At 46.0% G+C, this 21,538-nt stretch overlaps 1 protein-coding gene across 1 annotated transcript in view; it reads right to left on the minus strand.

The window, feature by feature from the left end:
• Nucleotides 1-1,693: 1,693 nt before the first annotated feature.
• Nucleotides 1,694-21,538, minus strand: part of LOC144724780 (uncharacterized) — a 60,187-nt gene continuing 40,342 nt past the window's right edge. Inside the window, exons 2-8 of the mRNA XM_078604167.1 lie at nt 20,764-20,806; nt 18,890-18,981; nt 9,760-9,817; nt 6,739-6,950; nt 4,780-5,737; nt 3,113-4,585; nt 1,694-1,985 (exon numbers count right to left, since the gene is read on the minus strand). Of these exons, the coding sequence (XP_078460293.1) occupies nt 1,694-1,985; nt 3,113-4,585; nt 4,780-5,737; nt 6,739-6,950; nt 9,760-9,767 (2,943 nt within the window). The 5' untranslated portion in view covers nt 9,768-9,817; nt 18,890-18,981; nt 20,764-20,806. The remainder of the gene's footprint in view (nt 1,986-3,112; nt 4,586-4,779; nt 5,738-6,738; nt 6,951-9,759; nt 9,818-18,889; nt 18,982-20,763; nt 20,807-21,538) is intronic.

Genomic DNA, 21,538 nt, shown 5'->3' on the forward strand with positions numbered 1-21,538 from the left:
GTAACTCAGCTTATTGTAGAGTATAGTAAGTATCAGTTTATATTTTAGTTTTTTATGTAGTTTTTTACTTTGGTTTTCTACATGGTTGTTTGGTAAATGCAGCTACATATCATTAACATTCCTTTCCTTTATTAACGCTGTTCCTTGCGCCCCCCCGTGGTGCTGTTGATCCTACATAATGCATGGGCATAATGGGACTTTGAAACCCCTCCACCCACCTCCTACGCATTGCCCATTGGTATGCTAAATTCCTCTTCATATGCACATTCTTTTGTTAAGGCGCTCCTCCTTGCTACACCTATATAAGCTCCTAGCTTGATAATGTCTCATTCTTCGCCTGAGGACGGCTGCTTGCGTTGTGGCCGAAACGTCGTGAGAATTGTTTTATTATGTTTATTTTTATTATTTTATTACTTCCCTTCTACGTGACTTTACCGAAAGAACCAAGAAGATAAATTGTATTGTTTTATTATTTTATTATTTCCCTTATACGTAATTTTACCGAAAGAACCAAGAATATGAATCCCTGCAGTCACGAAAGCTTTAAATCGAAATATAACCAATGTCGTTAAGTTGTTTTATTTTTTCTTTTTGCACTTAAAAAAACCTTTTCTCGATACTAGTAGCACAGATTTTATAGATCTTGGAAATATTGTTTGTCATGAGGCAAATGATGTAAAACACAAGGTTTGGTGTAATGTTTTTTTGGCAATCATTTGGGATTGGACTGACACCATCAACTCTCTACTCTCAAGAACCCACTTTCATTATAGGTGGCAGAAACCTGGATTTGAACCCAGGATCTCAGCCTTCTCGGCTCAGTGATCTGACACGGTATGAGCTGCTTGAAACACCCAGTCACCTCGAGGTCTCCCCATTGCTCACTAATAAATCATGCTAACCACAATGCCTGATAGCCACCATAGCAGGCATCGCCCCTCAGCACCCAATTAACCAGCATCAACAGAAAGCTGTGGCCTTTAGACCCAGGAAGCAAAAAAATTTAGAGCAAATCCAGACATGTCTATGGCTTGCTGTCCGGTGTCGGTACAAAATATTTTGAGATAATCTTGATTTGAAGCTTTCGTGACTGCAGGAATCCATACTCTCTGGTTCTTTCGGTAAAGTTTCGTAGATAGAAAAAATAAGAAAAGAAAACACGACGTTTCGGTAATTTTTTCTCACCTGAAGACGGACGCTTGTGTTGCGAACGAAACGTCGTGTTTTCTTTTATTATTTTTTCAATCTACGTGACTTTACCGAAAGAACCAGAGAGTATTTTGAGATAGCGATAATGAGTGCAAACATTTGGATTTGGCTTTGGAAGTCTGCAAAGTCCGTGTAGGATTTTACAAATTCAAGTCGCTGAGTAATTGGAATGCAAGGGAGAGCACCTTCATTGGAATTTCCATCTGAAAGTGGCATGAAATCCATGCAGCTTACCAGTAGAACGATCATTTGTAAAAAACGTTCAAAGAGGAATGTTCAACTTCACAAACGCAGCAGAACTATTTGACGTAAAATATATATATATTTTTAATAAATTGAAAAAAAAATTTCCAGCAACTGCCCGCTGGTAGAAAAATTCGCATTGTTATAAATCGTCCCCGCATGCCAATTATAAAATGGGCCATCGGCACGTGGCACGCGGAAATAGAAAACAGTAGACGGCGTTGACCTCTCCACACAGCATTCACAATCCACAACCGCTCATTATCTCGCGGATCACCGGGGGTGCAACGCGCCTGTCTGTCTGGTGCCGTTCGGCCGAGGTGACGGGTTGAGTGCGGAAGCGGTCGGACGCCCGCCGGTCGTCCCCCGGCGTGATGTAGCGCCGGGCCCTGCGCTGAGCCGGAGCCACCCCGCCGCCCCCGCCACCCACGCCACCCACACCGCCTTCACCGCCCCCGGCACCCTCGGCGCCCCCGGCGCCCACTCCCCTCCCAGCCTCGGCACGCCACATGGGCCCTCCAGGTCGCGCCTCACTGCAGCAGACAAACCGGAGTCACCCACAAGAAAACTTATATTTTTATACAACTGCGTCGGTTGGTGTAATCGTGCTATCCGATATATGCATTCTGGTTGCACTGCCTGTTGTTCGGCATGATGTTGGATGATTCACTCGATATAGAACTGCTTTTTGTGTTAGTTTGTTGTCCTTCCCCTGCACGTCTGATCAGCACGGTTGGCTACGTACTGTGTGAAAGCTGTCATCACTAAAACAGTTAGATTTGTCTATGGGTTTTTTTTCACGAGCTTCTTTTTGCTAAATGTAAACGTTAAATGTCCTGAATATCCAGAGTGGTTGTTCTATGCAGAAAGTGATCCCCACCATGGAAACAAATTAATATCTTTACCATTGGCTTAGAACCACCAACGTGGATGAGTGCCAACACATTACTAATTTTCTGTTTTATTTGTTTTTCGCCTAAATATATTCCATTTGTGCTGTTGGCATCATCAGACAAACAGCCAATTCTGAACTCGAGCAAAGCCGTGCATCACCCCATGCTGGAGAACAGCCATTGGAAGAAAACATCACTGAACTGAGGTCCCTTAAAGTGGCCACGTTTCATCCACACACCACACAACCGGCTACAGAGATATATTGGTGGTATGGCATTCACACTGACGTTTTAAAATGTTCTCGTCTGTAATTACCGCTGAGGTGATAAAGGCAACATTTTACGAGTTTTTTTTTTAGTCATTGGTAACTTGTTTGAGACAATCAATTTGTTATACTGCGGAAGCTACTTGAAACATTGGGTGGCTCCACAGATTTGAATGCCAGGACTGCTGACCATTGAGCCACGAGGCAACCTCAAGAGACATTTTTTATAATCACATCAGTCTTGTATCATATGCCACCTTGCTTCACTTCTTTCTCGCATATGGTCCCAAACTCCCACACAGTCCCTCGCGAAGCTGGTGCACGCAGACAATCCGGTCCCCAGATCGAAGGTGCAATGCGTCAACTCCTGCCCCGCCGCACTGCCCTTTAAACCCTTCATTGCATTCACACTCGCGTTTGGCAAGTGGTAAAATCAGTGGATGTAGGACTTGTCTAGCGGGGCACTTCTCATTTCGCTGCCCTCGGACTACTGCCACTTACACGTTCACCCTCGCCGTCGCTGCATTCCAGTCGACGGATCTGCTGCGGGCCCGAGGCTCTGGGGGCGACTCGAACAAACCCTCGCGTGGTGGCGGCCTGCCCCCAGCGTAGCCATCGGTGCCCAGCCAGTCCACGCCACCCCGCTCACACTCCCGCCCCTCGGCCATGCCCCTCTCTGCACGGGCGCCTGCCGCCGTCGTCAGGAAGGCCTCCTGGGTCGCCCTCCGCATCGGCCTCGCTCTGACCAGGTTCCCCGCCGACAAGTGGGCCGGCCCGCCCCAAATCTCAGAGCTGCTGCGCATCACGGGCCCGCCGACCCCGCCGTGGGTGTCCGTTTGCGCCCCCTTCCTCTCGCCCCACCATCGCGCGGCTCCGGCGCCGTCTCCTTCGTCGTCAGGACCGCCCACGTACTCCCTCTCGCCGTCCCCTCGAGCCGACGGTGACTGCTTTGCCCTCAGGCCCCCATCGGGCGTCTGGCCGGACCTCGCTCTCCCCTCGTCGGACGGTACCTTCTGCTGCTGGCGCCGCACCTCGGAGGGCAGCACGGCCTTCCTGCTCTTCAGGAGGCGAGCGGTCGGTGGAGGCTGCAGCGGCGGAGATTCTGTCACGCTCTCATCGGCCTCTAGTTCCATTCGCCCATCTCTGGCCGTCTCCCCCTCTCGTTGCGCTCTCCGCAGGGCAATATCGTCCCCCATCTCCTCTCCTACCCCGTACTGCTCGTCGTCCGAGCGGCTGAAGTCATCGAAGCTGGCCCGTGGAGGAGTCGTGGCCGGTGGTGTCCTTGGCTCTGGTGGTGTGGCCCGCTCTGCCATCGCCATTCGGCGCGCGCTCACCACTGGCCGGAACACGCTACCCGCGCTGCCCGGGATCCGCACCGCACCGGCTGCGGGTCCGCCAGCATAAAATTCCGAGCCAGCCAGACGATCGTGCCGGTGAGCGAGACCGCGGTAGTGCTCCGGCTGCTCTGCCGACGGGCTCATTGTCTGGTTGCTGCTGTAGGACGCTCGTTGCTGAGGGGCCCGGTAATCTTGCTGCCGGCTGGGGCTCCAGACTTCAGGTGGGGCTGCCACAGCTTGAGCATGATAGTGAGGCTGCCTAGAGTGGTGCTGCTGCTGGTGCTGCTGCTGTTGCTGTAGCTGGTGTTGCTGCTGGTGTTGCGGCTGGTGTTGTTGCTGGTATTGCTGTTGATGATGGTGGTGGTGTTGGTAATGAGGTGGTGGTTGCTGCTGCTGCTGCTGCTGCTGTTGCTGCTGCTGCCTCTGCTGGGTGCGAGGCTCAGAACGGAAGTTCAGAGGCTGCTCCGTGAACTGCTGTGGCCGCTGGTGCCAGGGCCTGGCGGTGGTGGACGCCCCGGCTTGCGGTGGGGATACGATGCGCACGGGGACGTGCTTATAGCCCGGTTGTCTCCAGGGGACGGCACCGTCATGGCCGCTCTTGCCTCCGTCGTCACGGTGAAGGGGTCTGTGTTTGGCTCTGCAGTTCACAGCACAAAACGTACGGGGATGCACGTGGAGAAGCGTGCTTGCCAGTGCGCATACAAAACACACATCGGCACACATCGCACGCAACCGCATTCAAACCGATGCAAACGCATAGCCACACTTCGGCACGTTTGGACACGAACTCTTGTTCCGCGCGGGGTGTGCGGGCCACTCGCTGCTGCTCACCTGTGGCCCTCGTAGGGGCTGAAACCCGGCGACATTGGGGACGATGGAGGAGAGGACGGAACTGCCCTCACTGGATAAGTGGCAGCAGTCGGCTGGTAAGGGGGTGCGGCCACGGCTTGATAAGGATCACACGCCATTTGATAAGGAGGAGCAGCTGGCTGATAAGGAGGGGCAGTCACCTGATGGTAAGGAGGAGCGGCTGTTGATTGGTAAAAGGCAGCAGCAGGCTGGTAAGGGGTTGCGGTCACCTGATGGTAAGGAGGGGCAGCGGTAGGCTGGTAAGGTGGAGCGGCGGTGTGTGGATACCTCTCTCCTTCTTCCTCCCATGCATATCGCGGTTGTGCCGACCTTGCTCTTTCTGATGCCTCCATGGTGTCCCCGTGCTTGCCTCTCTGCTGCTGCTGCGGTTGCTGCTGCTTCTGCTGATGATGGTTATGTTGGTGGTGATGCTGGTGATGGAGCATCCTCCCTCGGCCGTCACTCACGGCACCACTGTCGGTCGCTTTTGGGTACGGTCCCGTGTACTGCACCTCTTTCCGCCCGGCTATGCGGTGCCGGGAATTTGGTGCCGGCTCTCGTTCCGACAGCGACGCCAGAACCTTCTTCTCCCGGTCCGATATCCCCGCTCCACCACTGACGCTGGCACCAGCAGCAGCAGCGGCGGCGGTGGCAGCGGCACCACCAGCCCTCTGCTGCTTCAGCCACGCGTACTTGGACACCGGGTCGTTCTCCGAGTCGCTGTCAGCTGGAATGCCGTAGCGCTCGGCTAGCTGCTGACGGCGCTCTGCCTTGTAGCGAGCGATGCGCTCGGATCTTGCGGTGGGGTCCGGCGGCTCCGAGTCAAAACCGGGCGAGAAGGGGTTGCGGGGTGGCTGACGGGGCGCCCCGGGGTGGCGCGCGATGCTGGCCGTGTGCGGCGCAGGGGCACGGAAAGCCTCCTCTCGGTCAGAGCGCCGCACTGCAAGGTCGGGACGGGATGGGGGAGGGATCAGAGTCTAATAGAACGCGCAGCCTGCGGGCACAGGTGTGCTTTGGTTCTTCAAAGTCTGTGCTTATACAAGAAGGTAAGCTTTGGGGAAGAGATAATTATTTGCACTCTGAGCCTGGAACAAGAAGGCCAGCAGATGCCCTCATTCTACAATGGCACATCAGTGAATTCAAGCAGACCAAAAACTGGTTTGCATTTTTATTAGCTTGTACACCCTCATGATATCAGAAACCCTTTTCCATTACAACTTTGGTCATGCCTTTTTGCGATTCAGGTGCCATTTGTACGGATAACTTTAAAGAATGGGCATGGCTTACGAGAAGAGGATGTGTGGTAAACGGTTGAACGCTCTATGATTAAAATTTCAGTGTTCTATGCTGATTTATGATTACAGGCATATTTAAGTGGTTTTTCAACATGAATGCACAATATACATCATAAAAATTGTAATAAAATGTGTACAAGGCACAATTTCACAGACTCAAGTTCAAGCGTAACTTGGAGGCATGGAGCCTGTCATCTCCATCATCATCATGCATGCGATGAGGATGAAGATGATCACAATGAGGGAAAAAGTGACAATGGAATAAACTCCCACTTCACTATTAAACAACCATCTTCACTATAACCTGCTTCCATTTCTTCGTTAAAACTACCCACCACTTCTCTCCGAGCCCACCGTGCTACTACCACTCCGTGCTCCCGGCCCCCAGCTATGTCCAAGCCAATCCCAACCCCCATCACTACCCTGATCACTACCCCGACCCCAACCCATCCTTAACCTCTCCCACCTGTTCTCCTGTCACTATAACTAACACCGCCACTTTTAATAACCCCCCACGCTTTATTTCAACCACGACCATCTGATGTACAGTTTTATCATAATTGTAAAGCGCCTTTAAATAAGGCGCTATATAAATCTACATTAGATAAGATCACGTGTTGATGATGATGATGGTGATGATTGTCACCAGGACGGGGGCTGAATCCCTCGCTGTCCGAGCCGCGTGTATAACGAGGGCCCTCTTCCTCCTCCTCTTGCAGCACGCGTTGGCTCACCAGCCCGGCTACCACTCCCGCACCCTTGGAGCCCCCACCGCCCAGGGACCCCGAGACCCCCGGGTCGGCCTCAACAGCCGCGTCGCACGCCCAACGCTCCGAGCTGGGAGGCAGTACCGCCCTCCTGGAAGAAAGCACAATGCACGTGGGTACGCGGCCGATGGGACAACATATACATACACGTTAAGAATATATTCTTGGGTTTTTTCGGTAAAGTCACGTAGGTAAAAAATTAAAATTAAAATTAATAAAAGTAAAATAAAAATACTTGATACAGCAAGCGTGCTGTGACGGTTCCACCTGAAGACGGAAGCTTGTGTTGCCTCCGAAACGTCGTGATTTTTATTTTATTTTTATTTTACTTTCATTAATTTTAATTTACATTTTTTACCTACGTGACTTTACCGAAAAAACCCAAGAATATGAATCCTTGCAGTCACGAAAGCTTCCAATCTAGAATGTTAAGAATATGCTCCTGGGCACAAATAGTAGCAGACGGTACCGGCTTCAAGCAGGGGATGTTTCCCCCCAATGTATTTTGACCGCTGGGTTGCAGTACAAAAATAATAACTTAGCGGGGAATCCAAAGTGCCCTGTCCAAGTGCGTCGTCGACCGCCATTTAGGATAATTACAGGAGGTTACAAAAAGTAACGCGTGCCTGGACACATCCTCCAATCAGAGAAGCCGAACAGCCCCACCGTAATGTGAAAGAAAACATCGGTCGTTTTACCGATGCACAGCTAAATGCCAATTACAAACGTAATTTCACATTATCAGTTTTAATTAAACATTTTTAAAAGAGATTAAGTATAAAAAAAAATTTGGCTTGCAAGTATACCTATTCAAAGTATATTCGAACCCCCTGATGAATACTCAACAGGCTGCGTTTGTTGCAGCGTGGCAGCCAAAATGTGTTGGGAAAATATTGTAAAGTCTGAGGCAGCATCACCTGATTCTGTTTATACTCAACAGCACCTTCTTCATAGGAATTGAAAACTACATTTAAAACTATTCCCAGGTATACAATACAAACAAAGACAGAAACCCCCCGTATATCCTTAACAGACTGTTGGGGCAAATGATGTTAGCGAGCATCTATGAAGGCCGGCACGGCACACTCGGGGGTGGATGGCCAGCACCCACGCCCGACCGCCTTTGTCTCCCCAGTGGCGATGTTTACACACTGCACCAGGTGCTTATTTCAGGTCGAGTGGACCTGGAGCAGGCCCAGGGTCGGCTCATAGCAATCACCGTTGATGTTTGCTATGGCTAAGAATCAAACCTAGCTCACCCGCTTCATTGTGCAGTGTTGATTTTATGAACATAAATGTATACACACAATGCCATATGTATGTACACACACAAAAATAAAGGTCCCTTTATAAACAAAGATAAAAAAAAAATCTACCTTTAGACTTCTTTGACTGTTGTCACAAAGTCTGTTTTGAGCAAATGTTAAAGTACTGGCACGGCACATTTTGGGGCCAGGACATCCCAGCCACCTTTGTCTCATTCCTGCTGATGTTGACCACACCATAGCAATTGCTCAATTTAGGCTCAGTTAACCAAAGACAGATTGAGACCAGGCATAGATTTTAACTCCCGCTGTGAATGCGCATCTTTAGCAACAATACTCAAATAACTGAGATTATGTAGGAAGTACACTTCACAGGACACAACTGCTCTCCAAAACCATCTACATCCTATAAAGACTGTTGGGGGAAAACGCTGTTGATCAGCACCTTTTGAGTCCAGAATGGTGCATAAGAGGATATTGTGGCAAGAAATATACACTGGCCACCTTTGTCTCCCCAGGGCTGATGTTTATACTGCACCAGGTACTAATTTTCTACTAAATTGACCAAGGGGAGGTTCAAATAACACTTTCCGCTGACTTTATCCGTGGCTGAGAATCGAAGGCAAGCTGCTGGGTTCGTAGTGCAGCGCGCTAACCAATGCATCTCCCATTCCCCTCCAAAAAGACACATGCACACACAAAGACGCAAATACAAAATATACACAAAAAAACATCCCCGTACATGCTTAAAACCGCACTGAAAAAGTAAGTGCCGCAAACTTTAAGAAAATTAGATATTTTAAGATTGTTCTTGCCATTGTGGACTTGATTTGTTCTGTTGTTCTGTGTCTCACCCTGTTGTGAAGTATCTGTGCACGTGTGCGTAAAGCAGCAGCCTCAATGTGAGGTCAACTGAACACAGGGGCCTCCCCACAGGGTTCTGAGACTGGGCCCACTGCCCAGACTCACTTCCAAAAGTCCTTTTCAGATCAGACCCTGCGTACACTCTCAGGAACTTTGTGGGCAGTGATGCTGAAGCGTACGCTCCAATTGCCGACAGTGATTATTACAGGACGCTGCCTAAGGTCCTCTGAAAGACCCATAGGAGACGCGATGGATGTAACATTGACCTCTATTACGGGCCATTTTCTAACCAACTGTCGTTGCAAAATTCTTGTGAAATTTTAGGTTGTTAAAAGCGATGAAAAAATGATTGTGAAGGTGGGAATTATGCACAATTGTTAGAACAATGGCTGAGGTTAGACTGTTGGGGATATGGGTTAAAGCTCATGGTTATTTGGTATATGACTAGATTATGATTGTTAGGGTTATAGTCAGGTTTATGGTTATTACATTTTGACATCTAATCTGATACTCCCATCTTGACTGTGCCATCTTGACTGTGTCAAGAAATTGAAAGATGTAATTCAATGCAATGGGTTCCGAACGCACACTCCCAGCACTAGCATTAAAACATAATAAAGACTAGCATGAAATAGGTATGATGGTCCATAACTTAACCCTCATCCAGTGCACCACTTATCCCACTAAACTCCTGTCAGAACATCAGAGTGTTGGAGATAGAGTGCTTAATCCTTTCAAAAAAGGTGCGTTCAGGCAGGCGGTGTGCCCTACCTGAGCATGTCACCCTGCACCCACTGCTCTCCTTCAAACACCTGGCAAAGCTCCCACACTAAACATGACATACACACACAGCAATGGGTTAGACATGATAATGGGTTATACACACACATATGAGCAACAAACTCTGCACACATTGCACTCTGGGACTGCCTGCTTTAGTCCAAAGGGCTCCTGACTAATTTATGGGACTTTTCTGCAGAGTCTTTTGGAGCCTGCTACTCAGCCTAAGTGCTAATCTTATTTAATTTAGCAGGCCTGTTGGCGATGATCAGTCCACCGAACCCTGACAGCAGACAAGTGGGCCATGTAAATATAGCCCACACGGGGTGTGAGCCAGTTGCGTCAAAAGCAGACACGCATGCAGACACGCACATGCACACACAGCCTAATACAGACGAACACAAAGATCGCCGCAGAACCACACATGCTCACACGGATATGCAGGCACAAAGGCAGCCATTCGTGTGTGCATGTACACACACACACACGTGGCTAGACGTTACATCATAAAATATTTCTGCAGTGTGTGTCTGGTTTAATAATTTTAGTGGGTGGATACCAACTCAATTTTTGAATCACAAATAAACGTTCTGATTTCATGCAGATTATCATTAATTTTACATATCGATCGAATTTCAATGGATCATTATCCAAAAAACATTGACAACTCAATGTTTGTTTTTACTTTTTATACCTTTCTAGCAATTACGGAACCGCAATTTGAATATTCCCCGCAGGGGTGGCGCAGCAGTGCAGGTGTTAATTGCTGCAAGTAGAACATTGTTCTTAGCCACTGCAGATTTAGCCCAAAAAGAGTGACAATTAGCGCGCGAGGCAAGCCGTTATTAATGAACAATTAAGGCAGATGACGTGGGGGCGACAGAGTCTCAAATAGATCACAGAGCACAAGCAGCACGTGACACGCCGCACTGAAGAGCCGCACGGCACGGCTTATGAGTCGTGGGTGTACGTGCAGGGGCACACGCTGTGAGCCGAGCGTGGTTCCTGGCGTGGCTCCTGGCGGCAGAATCACCACGTGCCTCGACAGCAATTTATTATTAGCGTCTGTGATATGCAAATCACATGTGACCCCATGGTACAAATGTCTATTGGGTTTGGTAGCGAGAAGTAAAGTCTTATCGAAATAAATAAGAACAATTTTTAAGATTCACATTTTTTAAGTGGTCTGGCGAGCATATGAATTGCATTGCGGTTCAAGGTTCATGAGTTTAATTTAAATGCAGTCCCCTGTAAAAATCTTCTATGAGCGTAATTAAGGAGGCTTGCTTGCAGTATTTGATTTCCCTACAAATGGAATTTGGTGGCAGAGAGAATTTTTGTGCGTTGATAATATCGAGACGAAGTAGTGGTGCCAATTCATACCGAGTTTTAAAAAAAATCACTCTTTTGTTGGTGTGAGTGGTATTTCTGATATATACAAAAAGGGTTTTGAAATTGATGGGGAAAAGATACGTCCTTCTAAAAAAGCTATTCCACTCGCAAATAGGATGTGACGTTGGGTTAACAATTTTGGCATCACTCTACAAAAGAAGTCAATTGGGGTGGGTAGAGCATGGGGTATCAGACTTGGACCCTGGCGGGTGAACGGACAACAGACCAGGGCCGAGTCAGTACAAAGGGTCTGAACAATTTATTTGGGTTCAGCCATGTTAAGGGAGGTGGAGGAGTAGTAGTGGCCACTGCCACATCCTCCAAGAAACAAAGGTGGCACCATGCCTTGCCTAAACTATTACACACACACACACCTAAACCATGCACAATCCCGACAGACTCACACTCAGAACAGCACTCTTGCTATTTGCCAGGTAGGTAAGATTCACTCACAACTAGTCCCTACGCAAACCCGTCATGCACACCCACACACACACACCAGTAGACAATACTTTTGCTGTACCCCTTTGCCCAGGCATAGGAACACGAGCATCCAGAGGTTTAGGTCCTTTAAGTTCTGCTCAGGGTCGCACACCTGTGCCAAACAGTGGCATACTCACGGCCACCCTCCAGCCATTCACTACAGTAAACCCCCCTTCGTCCACTGCACACCACAGTGGCCACTTCTCCACGCTCACCTGGAGTGTACAGCACTCCCACCGTACACGAGGACCCTTCTAGGGCAACAGCAGCGGCACTAGCAGCAGATGTGCACCACGCAGCAGCAACACTAGCAACAGAGGCACATCACACAACACGAGCAGCGTTTGAAGCAGACGGGGTTGGACTGAGCAGAGGCGCCTGGTTGCGCCCTCTTCTCACTTCTCAGCTCCCTGGCCCGTCTCTCCCACCACGCTCCTCCAGTTCTGTGGCTACCACCCTCACCCGGACTCGGCCGGGCTCTTGTTGTGATGTCGTTGCTGCCTCCTTGACGCTGCATAAAAGCTGACGTGCGTTGCTGGAGCAAGGACCTTTCCTGGGCTGCCTTCCTTTACGAATTATTAGCGGTATATTAGTGTCAGCATAAGGATACATGCGACAGGAATTCCAGAATCCTCTGGCTCTGCTTGATTCTTTGGGAGAGGAAAATTGAGGAAGGTGCCAGCGACTCAATTTCATGGCCCGCGATCAATGTCTGTCATGTAGCAAAAGATGATGAGCAGCCAAACGGGTTGGTAGGCAATCTCTGCTCGGTTTCAGCTAAGCAAACAGCATTCCCTTTGCTCCAAACAACCCCTTGAATAAACTCGACATGCCAACACGAGCTTGCTTTGTGTACCACCTGACGCAAAATAGGCATTGAGAACACCCCCCTTGTTTTTTTGGTTTTATTCCTGCAGCGTATAAATATTCTGAGTTATGGCTTTTTTAATTGCCGTTGGAAAACTACGCGGTTGGAATAACTGGAGGGCACACGAGGAGGAGCATGTGAAGAGGAGTGCAAATAATAATTCAAGATATCACATTCACGAGCATAAAGCAGGTGGACTTGGGGAGGACATCTCAATCGAAGAGGCAACAACAGATGGAGAGAGTTATAAGCAACGAATTTGCAGCCAACAGAAGAGACTATCTTCAATGCCTGCAGCAGCCGACTATACAAAATTAAGGCAAGGATGATGGCTTTGATTTGAAGCTTTCGTGACTGCAGGAATCCATACTCTTTGGTTCTTTTGGTAAAGTTACGTAGGTAGAAATAAAATATTTGATTTTATTTAAATACATAAATACATGATCTCTATCAGTAAAGCCATTGGTTCTTTCGGTAAAGTCACGTGACTTTACCGAAAGAACCAATAAGTATAATGGCTTTATTGATAGAGATTATGTATTTAAATACAATTTCTTTGGTTTCCTGGCCAATAATCATCGTATATTTTGCAATTTAGTTACCAAGATCTTTTTTTATAGAATAAAAAGTATATATCAGTTCCATCATCTGCAGTGTATGGTTCTATGCATGCCTTTACCAAAAACGTGGATTTAAAAAAATCAGGTTCTCATGACACTCCACATTTCAACTGCCCATGTCTGCTCAGCTTCTCCGGCCATGTTATGAGTTAGGGATCATTAAATACGTGACTGGTTAAACGTGCATCACGACTATCTGTTAACTGATAAACCTGAAGATCCGAATGTAAAACAAACGCGGGAAAGTGAAAAGAGTAGCCGCCATTTTGTTACGGGATTTTATGTGCCATGTAGAAGAGCCATTGCCTGAGACGTTGCCAATTAAATATTCTTCTTTTAAGGCAGTGGTGTTGTTGACACATATTTAGCTTGTTTTGTAAATTGTACTTGTACACCATTGCCAATGCAGCATCATCAAATATTTTGTTGAAATATGCACGTTGAAACGTCCAAATGTGTGTAGAGACAACACAATAAGCAGGTGCATTTTCACCGAATGTGATCTCATTGTTACGTACTCTCCCACTAATCACATCGGTACGAAACGTCATCATCAGCCATGATCAATTCACTGCTGGATGAAGGCCTCCCCAAGTTGTCACCATCCCTCATGGTTCTGGATTGCTCCATCTCCTCGGTAGTCAGACTTTCAGATGCGGCCTAGTCCGAGCGTGTCACTCCATTTTTACGATCCCTTTGGCGACCTGTCCTGTCCAAGCCCAATTATTTTGTTTTACAGTTTGAATGGTGTCCTTAACTTGCATATGTTCTATAATACACTAGTTCTCCTATTCGGTCTTTAAATATAATTCCAATAATACCGTGCTTCTTTGCGCAATTTTTCAATTTCAGTTCTGTTTTCTTGTTCAAGACCATACCAAACACATTCTTCTTTTCATTTCAGTTTTTAAAAGTATTGTGTTACCAATATTGCCAAACATGATGCATACCTGGGGAATGGTACTGGTAAGCTGCGTGATATATTTCATGGTGACTGGTTGAAGGGATTTGCAGTTAACATGAAACATATGGACGGACAAGCAAATGGACATATGGATAGCAGACAATATATACGAGGCCGTAATAAGTTGCCTATCGGCGCCCTTACAAATCACATTACTGTGTCACATGTCACATAAGGAAACTGACTCTTCCAATAAATATTTTTCAAGGTCTCTTAGTGATAAAATATTGAATCATGTACCACTGTGCCTTTTTGCCAAATACGGTAACTACACTTTTTTATGGGCTGTTTAAACTTTAATCATTTAATTATAACTGTATTGTAAAAACGGCACGATGCGGTGATAACACAGAGCAGTCATGAATTATTTAACATAAATAGGCACCCGGCGGCAAAGACATTTTTTTGGAGGGGGTTGGCTGTTTTATGAAAAATCGAAGCTAGAATCTAGGAGGAATGGGCAGCCGTTTGAATAAGAACGGGAGTGCAGTTCGTGGCTCCAGTTTGCAAAACCCGCACAAATATTTCCTTGTGCTTGTTTAGTCCTGATCGATAATAACAATAGCAATGCTTTACTGCCGTAATAACAAACAAACATACAAAACCCCACTACATGTCAAAAAATCTGGTACTGCACATGGCCGCTCCTGATGTCCCAGGCTCTTGCACTTGATGACCAAAAGAGCCCTCACACCACCCCACCACCCCGACTGTCATGGGCGGTCAGCTGATGTGTCCGTTTTTATGGGAAGAGCCTGTTCCTCGCGGTGTCAAGTGTCAGTGTCACGCTGCACACAGAACCGTGAAATAAACAACTCTGTTCACCACGTGCGCAGTGTGGGGCGGGGAGTTAAAATTCGATGTTCGTGGCCCGGGGGGTCGGGGGGGTGGACAGGGTTAAAGTATTCGTAATAAATGCTTTTGGCTTAGATCGCGTAAGTATGAATATGTCGCATCCCTTCACCACCCGACATGGCCAATCAGTAAAAAAATGTGTCACGTTAACAAAACGCCAATTAGTTACTTCTTCAGCCCACTGGTGTGTTTGAAGAGTGAAACCACAAACATTTAGAATTTGATCTTGACTTAAAGCTTTCGTGACTGCAGGAATTCATATTCTTTGGGTCTTTCGGTAAAGTCACGTAGATAGGTAAAAAAAAAATAACAACACAAAACTACGACCTTTCCATCGCAACACAAGCGGTCGTCGTTTCCTGATGACGACTGCTTGTGTTGCGATCGAAACGTCGTAGTTTTTTGTTATTTTTGTTATTTTTTATTTACCTATCTACGTGACTTTACCGAAAGACCCAAAGAATATTTATAATTTGAGTTAGAGTAATAGGGAGCACATGACAAGAGAATTGTGTGGCAGTGGAACAGTGGAAGGATGGACACCAGTGAGTGTAGGGGGCAGCCAGGGGACAATGTGGCATCTTGCCCGAGGTCACTATCGGGTGAGTGAGTATTTATACAGCTAAATTATACTCAAACTGGATTTTGATTTAAATAAACAATAAACTAAAGTACAACTAAAGTATTATTTTACCAGGTAAGGCCCAATGAGCAAATAGCTCTTTTTCAGAAGCGACCTAGCCACAAATGATAGTTCAACGAAGTGGGTTTTCACGTGGAAAATCTATAGCAGCCAAATACTCTTAAACGGGTTTTTTTAAATGTGGAGGGAAAAATCGGAAGATATGGAGAATTGTTTTTATAATTGACAGTAAATAGTAAAAATGTATACTCCCTGCACATTTTCTACAAGTTGCTTTATACAGAACGCCCCCCTTCTCGCACACTGCCTCAACTCGACATAGAGGTGGCAATACCGCCCCCCCTACCACAAAAGATCTATCAATTGACCTGATTGCTGCTGAAAATCAGCAAAGCCGTGATCCTGATTTCGAATCTGGGTAGCAACCTCAGAGTTAACCGGGCGCTCTAGAGTAGTGCGCAGTTTTTTAGTCTTAGACCTCTCAGAAATATGACCAAACTTAACACAGTGCAGCACTGAGAGCTAAATCATACACGCTAATGCAGAAACCTTTCCTTACGGAGGGCCAAAAATGACTTTCAATGCATTTGGTGAAATATAAATTAACAGTTCCTTCTGTGACTGCGAGGTCCTTGCAGCGACCGCTAAATGATCTTCATTCACCTCATGGTACAACTGTGGTATGTGGCACACTCGCAATAGAATTAGATGTATATATTTTGTTTGTTTAAAGGTCACAAACATGACGTACATAGCACACCATCATCAGCAACCATGGTCAATCTACTTCGGGACGAAGGTCTTCTGAAGCCAATGCTATGTCTCATGGTCCAGCAATCTAACAATCCATTTAGTAACCGCACACACAATAATATCACCTCTCCATCGGCATATCATCTCTCCATCTCTTCTTTGGCTGCCACTGTGATTAGTCTCACCACCCGCCATTATATCTTCGAGTAAGCTGTCCTACTCCAGCCCTTTATGTTTCTAAACAATAACCAAATGCATGTCTCTAACCTGTGTGCGTTATATAATCCATGGGTTTCTTTTCCTGTCAGTATAATTGCCAGTATGTGCCTCTCCAGGCGTCTTTGCGTATTCTTCACCTTTAATTCCATTGTCTTTGCCAATGTCCGTGCCTTAGAACCGCATTCGTTATAAAGAGTAGTGCACGCTGATTAAAACGATCTTCGCTAAACGATAATAGGACACAAATGGAAACAAAAACACATTTAAGCGATGGCTCACCAACAGGACTGACTTGCCTGCCTCATCTCATGTCACCGAGACGAGAGAGAGATTATGAAAACTGCTGCCACAAATCTCATGCTGCCCATTACACCCCCCCCCCCTCTTTAATGTGATAGAGAGCACGGCCATTAAAGCAGATCACGTAGCTCCACAATTGAACCTTATGGCAGTACCTCGGGGTACCATAGTACCTCGGGGTACCATAGTACCTCGGGGTACCATAGTACCCCGGCTCTCGCTTAATGTCCGTGATGCAGTCATTTTTAGTCTGTTGAGGGTCAGCGATGCGGCAATCGACTCATCTCGACGAGCTGTACACGATGCACTATTCAAAGTTAAAATTGTCGATAACGGATTTTTTAATGCTAATGTTTGGCGTTTCGACATCGCGGAGTAGCACTGATTTCGGATTGATTGGTACCCCAGTCGCGAAGTTAAGTACACTCCTGGAAAAAATAGTGTCCCAGAAATAGAATATTTAACTGCCTCGGCCATTTCGTATTATTTGGTACCCCAGGGTTAAGCCATAGGGATCAAATCACTCGGCGCAAGGCGAGACAGTCACACGACATGACGCACGCGAACCCAACCCACGCACAATGCGCGCACGTAACGACGCCTCTTCTCGGTCAACCACAATCGTGACCGGCAGACGGACGGACGAACGGACGAGACTTGGCCGCGGGTGAACGCGTCAGTCAGAAGCACGGGGAAGGTTGGTTCCCACTCAGCGTAAAATCCAGCACGGCAGGACGTGCAGGCAACAAAAACACACATGCGTAGCGCTAAATTACAGAAGGTCACAGGTGGAGAAATTGATAAGGGGGTTGAATGTATGCTCTGCTTTTTTTGTATTTCGTCTCAATTGTGCTGTACATGTATACGGACACAGGCACCCACTGCTGGATGAGGGTCACTTGAACATTCTTCACCACACTGGTCAGTTGGTGAATGCGGGCAGCATTGGACGTGCAAGCGTACAAATACATTGCGACAATGGATCTTGCCACACTGCCCACTACATAGCCCTACAAGCCTATGACACCTGCTAAGGGTGGTGGCCACCCATTAGAACGGTATCCATGGTAAAACCTGCTTAGCTTTCGAGATCTAACGATATTGTGCGCATTCTGAGTGATTTGGTGAGAGGATTATCTCAGATACCTGTTTATATTTCTGGCTTTTATAAACAGGTTATCACACGCCTCCTTTGTTCTCAGCCCTAAAACATTATCTTGCTTTTACATGTTTACCAAAAGAAGCGGTTGAAGCTAAATTATTCTAATTGGAAAAAAAAAATGTGGAAACGCATGAAGATGAATTTGATGAAAAGAGTTATACAATTAATTGATGGTGAGGATTTAATTCAGACTTGTGTCAGAATGATCCACTGTACAGTAATTACATTTTACTTTTAATTATAAATGTGGCTGAGTTTTCTGTATAATTTGCCTGAGTTTTACATCTCTCATTTCTATACTGAGTATCATTCCCATAAATGTTTAAACTTCCTAGTTTTTCTTTTTAATGGCAGTGTATCATATTAATTAAAGAAATAAATACGTTAACTTTAACCATGCATGCCTGCATTGGATTTGGCACAATGTGAATGTGAATGTCGGATTTAATACGAAATCTGACATGATACATGAATGATGGAAAAAATATAAACAAAACATTTGCACATATGGTGCAAAATTCCACCATATAGCCTTGACAGACTTCAGAGACAAGTGCTGTGAGCGAGCACCTATTAAGTCCGGCATGCCACACAACGGGGTGGGTGGCCTGCACCACGACCTTTGTCTCCCGAATGGAAATGTTTATACACTGCACCAGATACTCATTTGAGGCTGGATCGACCTAGCGGAGGCCCAGGACCAGTTCAGATAATCATCACTGATGTTGGCCGAGAGATCGGGAAACACCAATGGCGCAGACACACAAACACACACAACGCCACCACGAGCCAGGCAAGAGCAAGTTATTCCGTAGACAAACGCACACTTGGCTCCATCGACATGGTCAGGGTGTGGTCTCACCTCGACCAGACAGGACGGGGCTCCCAGCGCTGGGGCTTTTTCTGTCACTGTTGAACACGAGTTGTGAGTCGTCCTCTTCTGCTCCTGCCCAGCTGCAGGATTTAATGTGGAACCAGGTAACTGTGTTTTTTTTTAAATCCTTTATATTAAGTTCACTTGCTTGCTTGCTTGCGCGCTTACGACCGTGCAAATCTTTCGGTCGTTTTTTAACCCACTTCCCGTGATCCAATCGAGCTGACATTTTGCAGACTCGTTGTGCGTGACAATTTATTTTCGTGAATTTTTTTTTCCAAAATGTTACACTTTTTAGGTATTTTTTTTTATATTTAATTACCAATTGCTTAATGGTGGCAGGCAATCATCTGAGCCATAGGTGGCAGCCATCTCAAGCCAGAGGACGAGAGGACTCTAGCCGCCCATTTCAAAGACCAATGTGGGCTGGTTTGTGGCCCATTGAACACGCATATAAAGGATTTATAGTGAAAAACTTTGTTTTTACGGGTTAATTTTAGCTGTGCTTCTGCAACTGTCTTGACCACTCTTCATTTCTGACATTCGAAGCCCACTGGAACTGTGCCACTTTAAATTAGACATTTAAAACGTATTTATTTCGCACGACTTTCTCTGTTTAGTTTGTTGTCCCTCCCCCACAGCTCCGATTAGTGCGGTTGGCTGCGTACGGTACGAAAAAAGTTCAACATACATACAAAGGACAGAATACATATAGAAGCACTAGGTAAGGTAATCCATACATCTTTCCTTTTGGAAATTAGTTTCCAATGACGTCAAAATTTCGGGTCAATCCAAAACAACAACACAATTCAGATTGTCAGAAATGTTTTACTTACGCCCGATTTTCACATTTTTCAGATTCATCCCAAAATTGGGAACACATCCCTACTTCCCTTATTGCATACATTACAGCAATTGTTATCCAACACTTTGCACTGTTGAATCATATAAAGGATGGTGAAAAATGTTCTGGCCTAAGATACTACGTAAAATGCCAAACCAACTTCATATGTTTTTGTGGCTGGGTGGCTCAAGTAGTGGACTACTGATCTGACAACACTGAGATCTTGGATTTGAAACCTTTAGCCACCCACAATTAAATATGGTTCTCAAGTGCAGTTAATGGATGATCTCAGGCCAGTCACTAATGCTTGCACAAGTTAAACCATAATTTTAGATTTGGCTTTTCACCTGATTTGGCAAAATTCCAGCTCTGAGAAAATAAAGGTTCAGTTTCACTGCCAAGGGACAAACATCTGCAGCAGGGTGCGTGTGGTTTCAAGGTCACTCGAAGGAATCTTTGAAGTAATTCTGTGATATCATCTTCCACGGGATATTCACGAACATGTACTGTTCTGAATGGACATATAAGTTGTCTCATGACATGGCACTGACTGCACAATGGAACAAAAGTAGTAAATAACATTAAAATTGAAAAATAAAAAATCATGGGCAAATCCTCCTCGTGGCAAATCACTGCGGCACAGTTTACCTTCACATTCATTCTTATCCTGTCTCACATCACATGGTGCCCCTACGTCTATGCATGCAATGCAGGAGAAAGTGTAGATATTGTGAGTGCTCATTAAAGCAGATATCACACACAAGGCAGGGTTGGGTCAAAACCATGTGCACACCACGCACACACGTTCGGTCGTGAAATATACATGACTCTCAAAAAAGTTTATTTTGAGACAAAATAATAAAGTTAGATTTGCAAGGCAGACTGAAGGTGGGAAGATTGTGCCACTGTGCACGCAATTGGAATGGCCCTGTGTATCAGACATGTGACCTGTGCCAAGTGTGTTAACAATATATCTTGACCAAGAAGTGAGAAAATAAACGGATGTAATCCTCCATACCTGGATGGGCAGGCACCAGGGGCTGGCTCTGGGTTTGCTCTAGCTGTGGGAACACAGACACACATACATATTAATGAAGACATACAAATGCCTCCAACCAAATCATGTGGAATGTGCCCGATCTCATCCATTCTTGAAAGCTAAGCAGGTTGAAAGCCTGGTTAGCACTTTGATGGGTGACCACCATGCATGACATGTTGATTTAGGCTGCAGTTGGCAGTGCACCAACACCTTCACCAACACACAACAAAGACATATCCCTAACCCAGTCACCTGAGTTAGATTTCAGGCCATGGCTGAGATTGGTGGAAAGTGATAACTCACATTGACCTGTGTGGTTAAGTACTTATTATTATTATTGCAGGTACACACGTGTACACATATGAACACATACAAAAAGACAGACGAATAGAAGCACTAACTTTTAATATTACTAGAGACGTTATTTAAATGATTCACTAAATATTTTCCAAGTAGGCTAATATTATGCAAGTGGCAGTGTAAAGCTCATCACAAGTTATATAAGACAGCACCAATTATATATTATGGTTTATTTTAGTACTGCAGTAAAGTATTGTTTCATATATATACTGTATTAACCATATTCTTTGGGTCTTTCGGTAAAGTCACGTAGATAGATTTCGATTTAAAGCTTTCGTGACTGCAGGGATTCATCTTCTTGGTTCTTTCGGTAAAGTCACGTAGAATGGAAATAATAAATAATATAATAATAAAAATAAAACATAATAAAATTGCAAAATGTTGTATCATTATT

The sequence above is a fragment of the Lampetra planeri genome, chromosome 21, assembly GCF_965212315.1.
Source record: "Lampetra planeri chromosome 21, kcLamPlan1.2.h2, whole genome shotgun sequence".
Classification (NCBI taxonomy): Eukaryota; Metazoa; Chordata; class Hyperoartia; order Petromyzontiformes; family Petromyzontidae; genus Lampetra; species Lampetra planeri.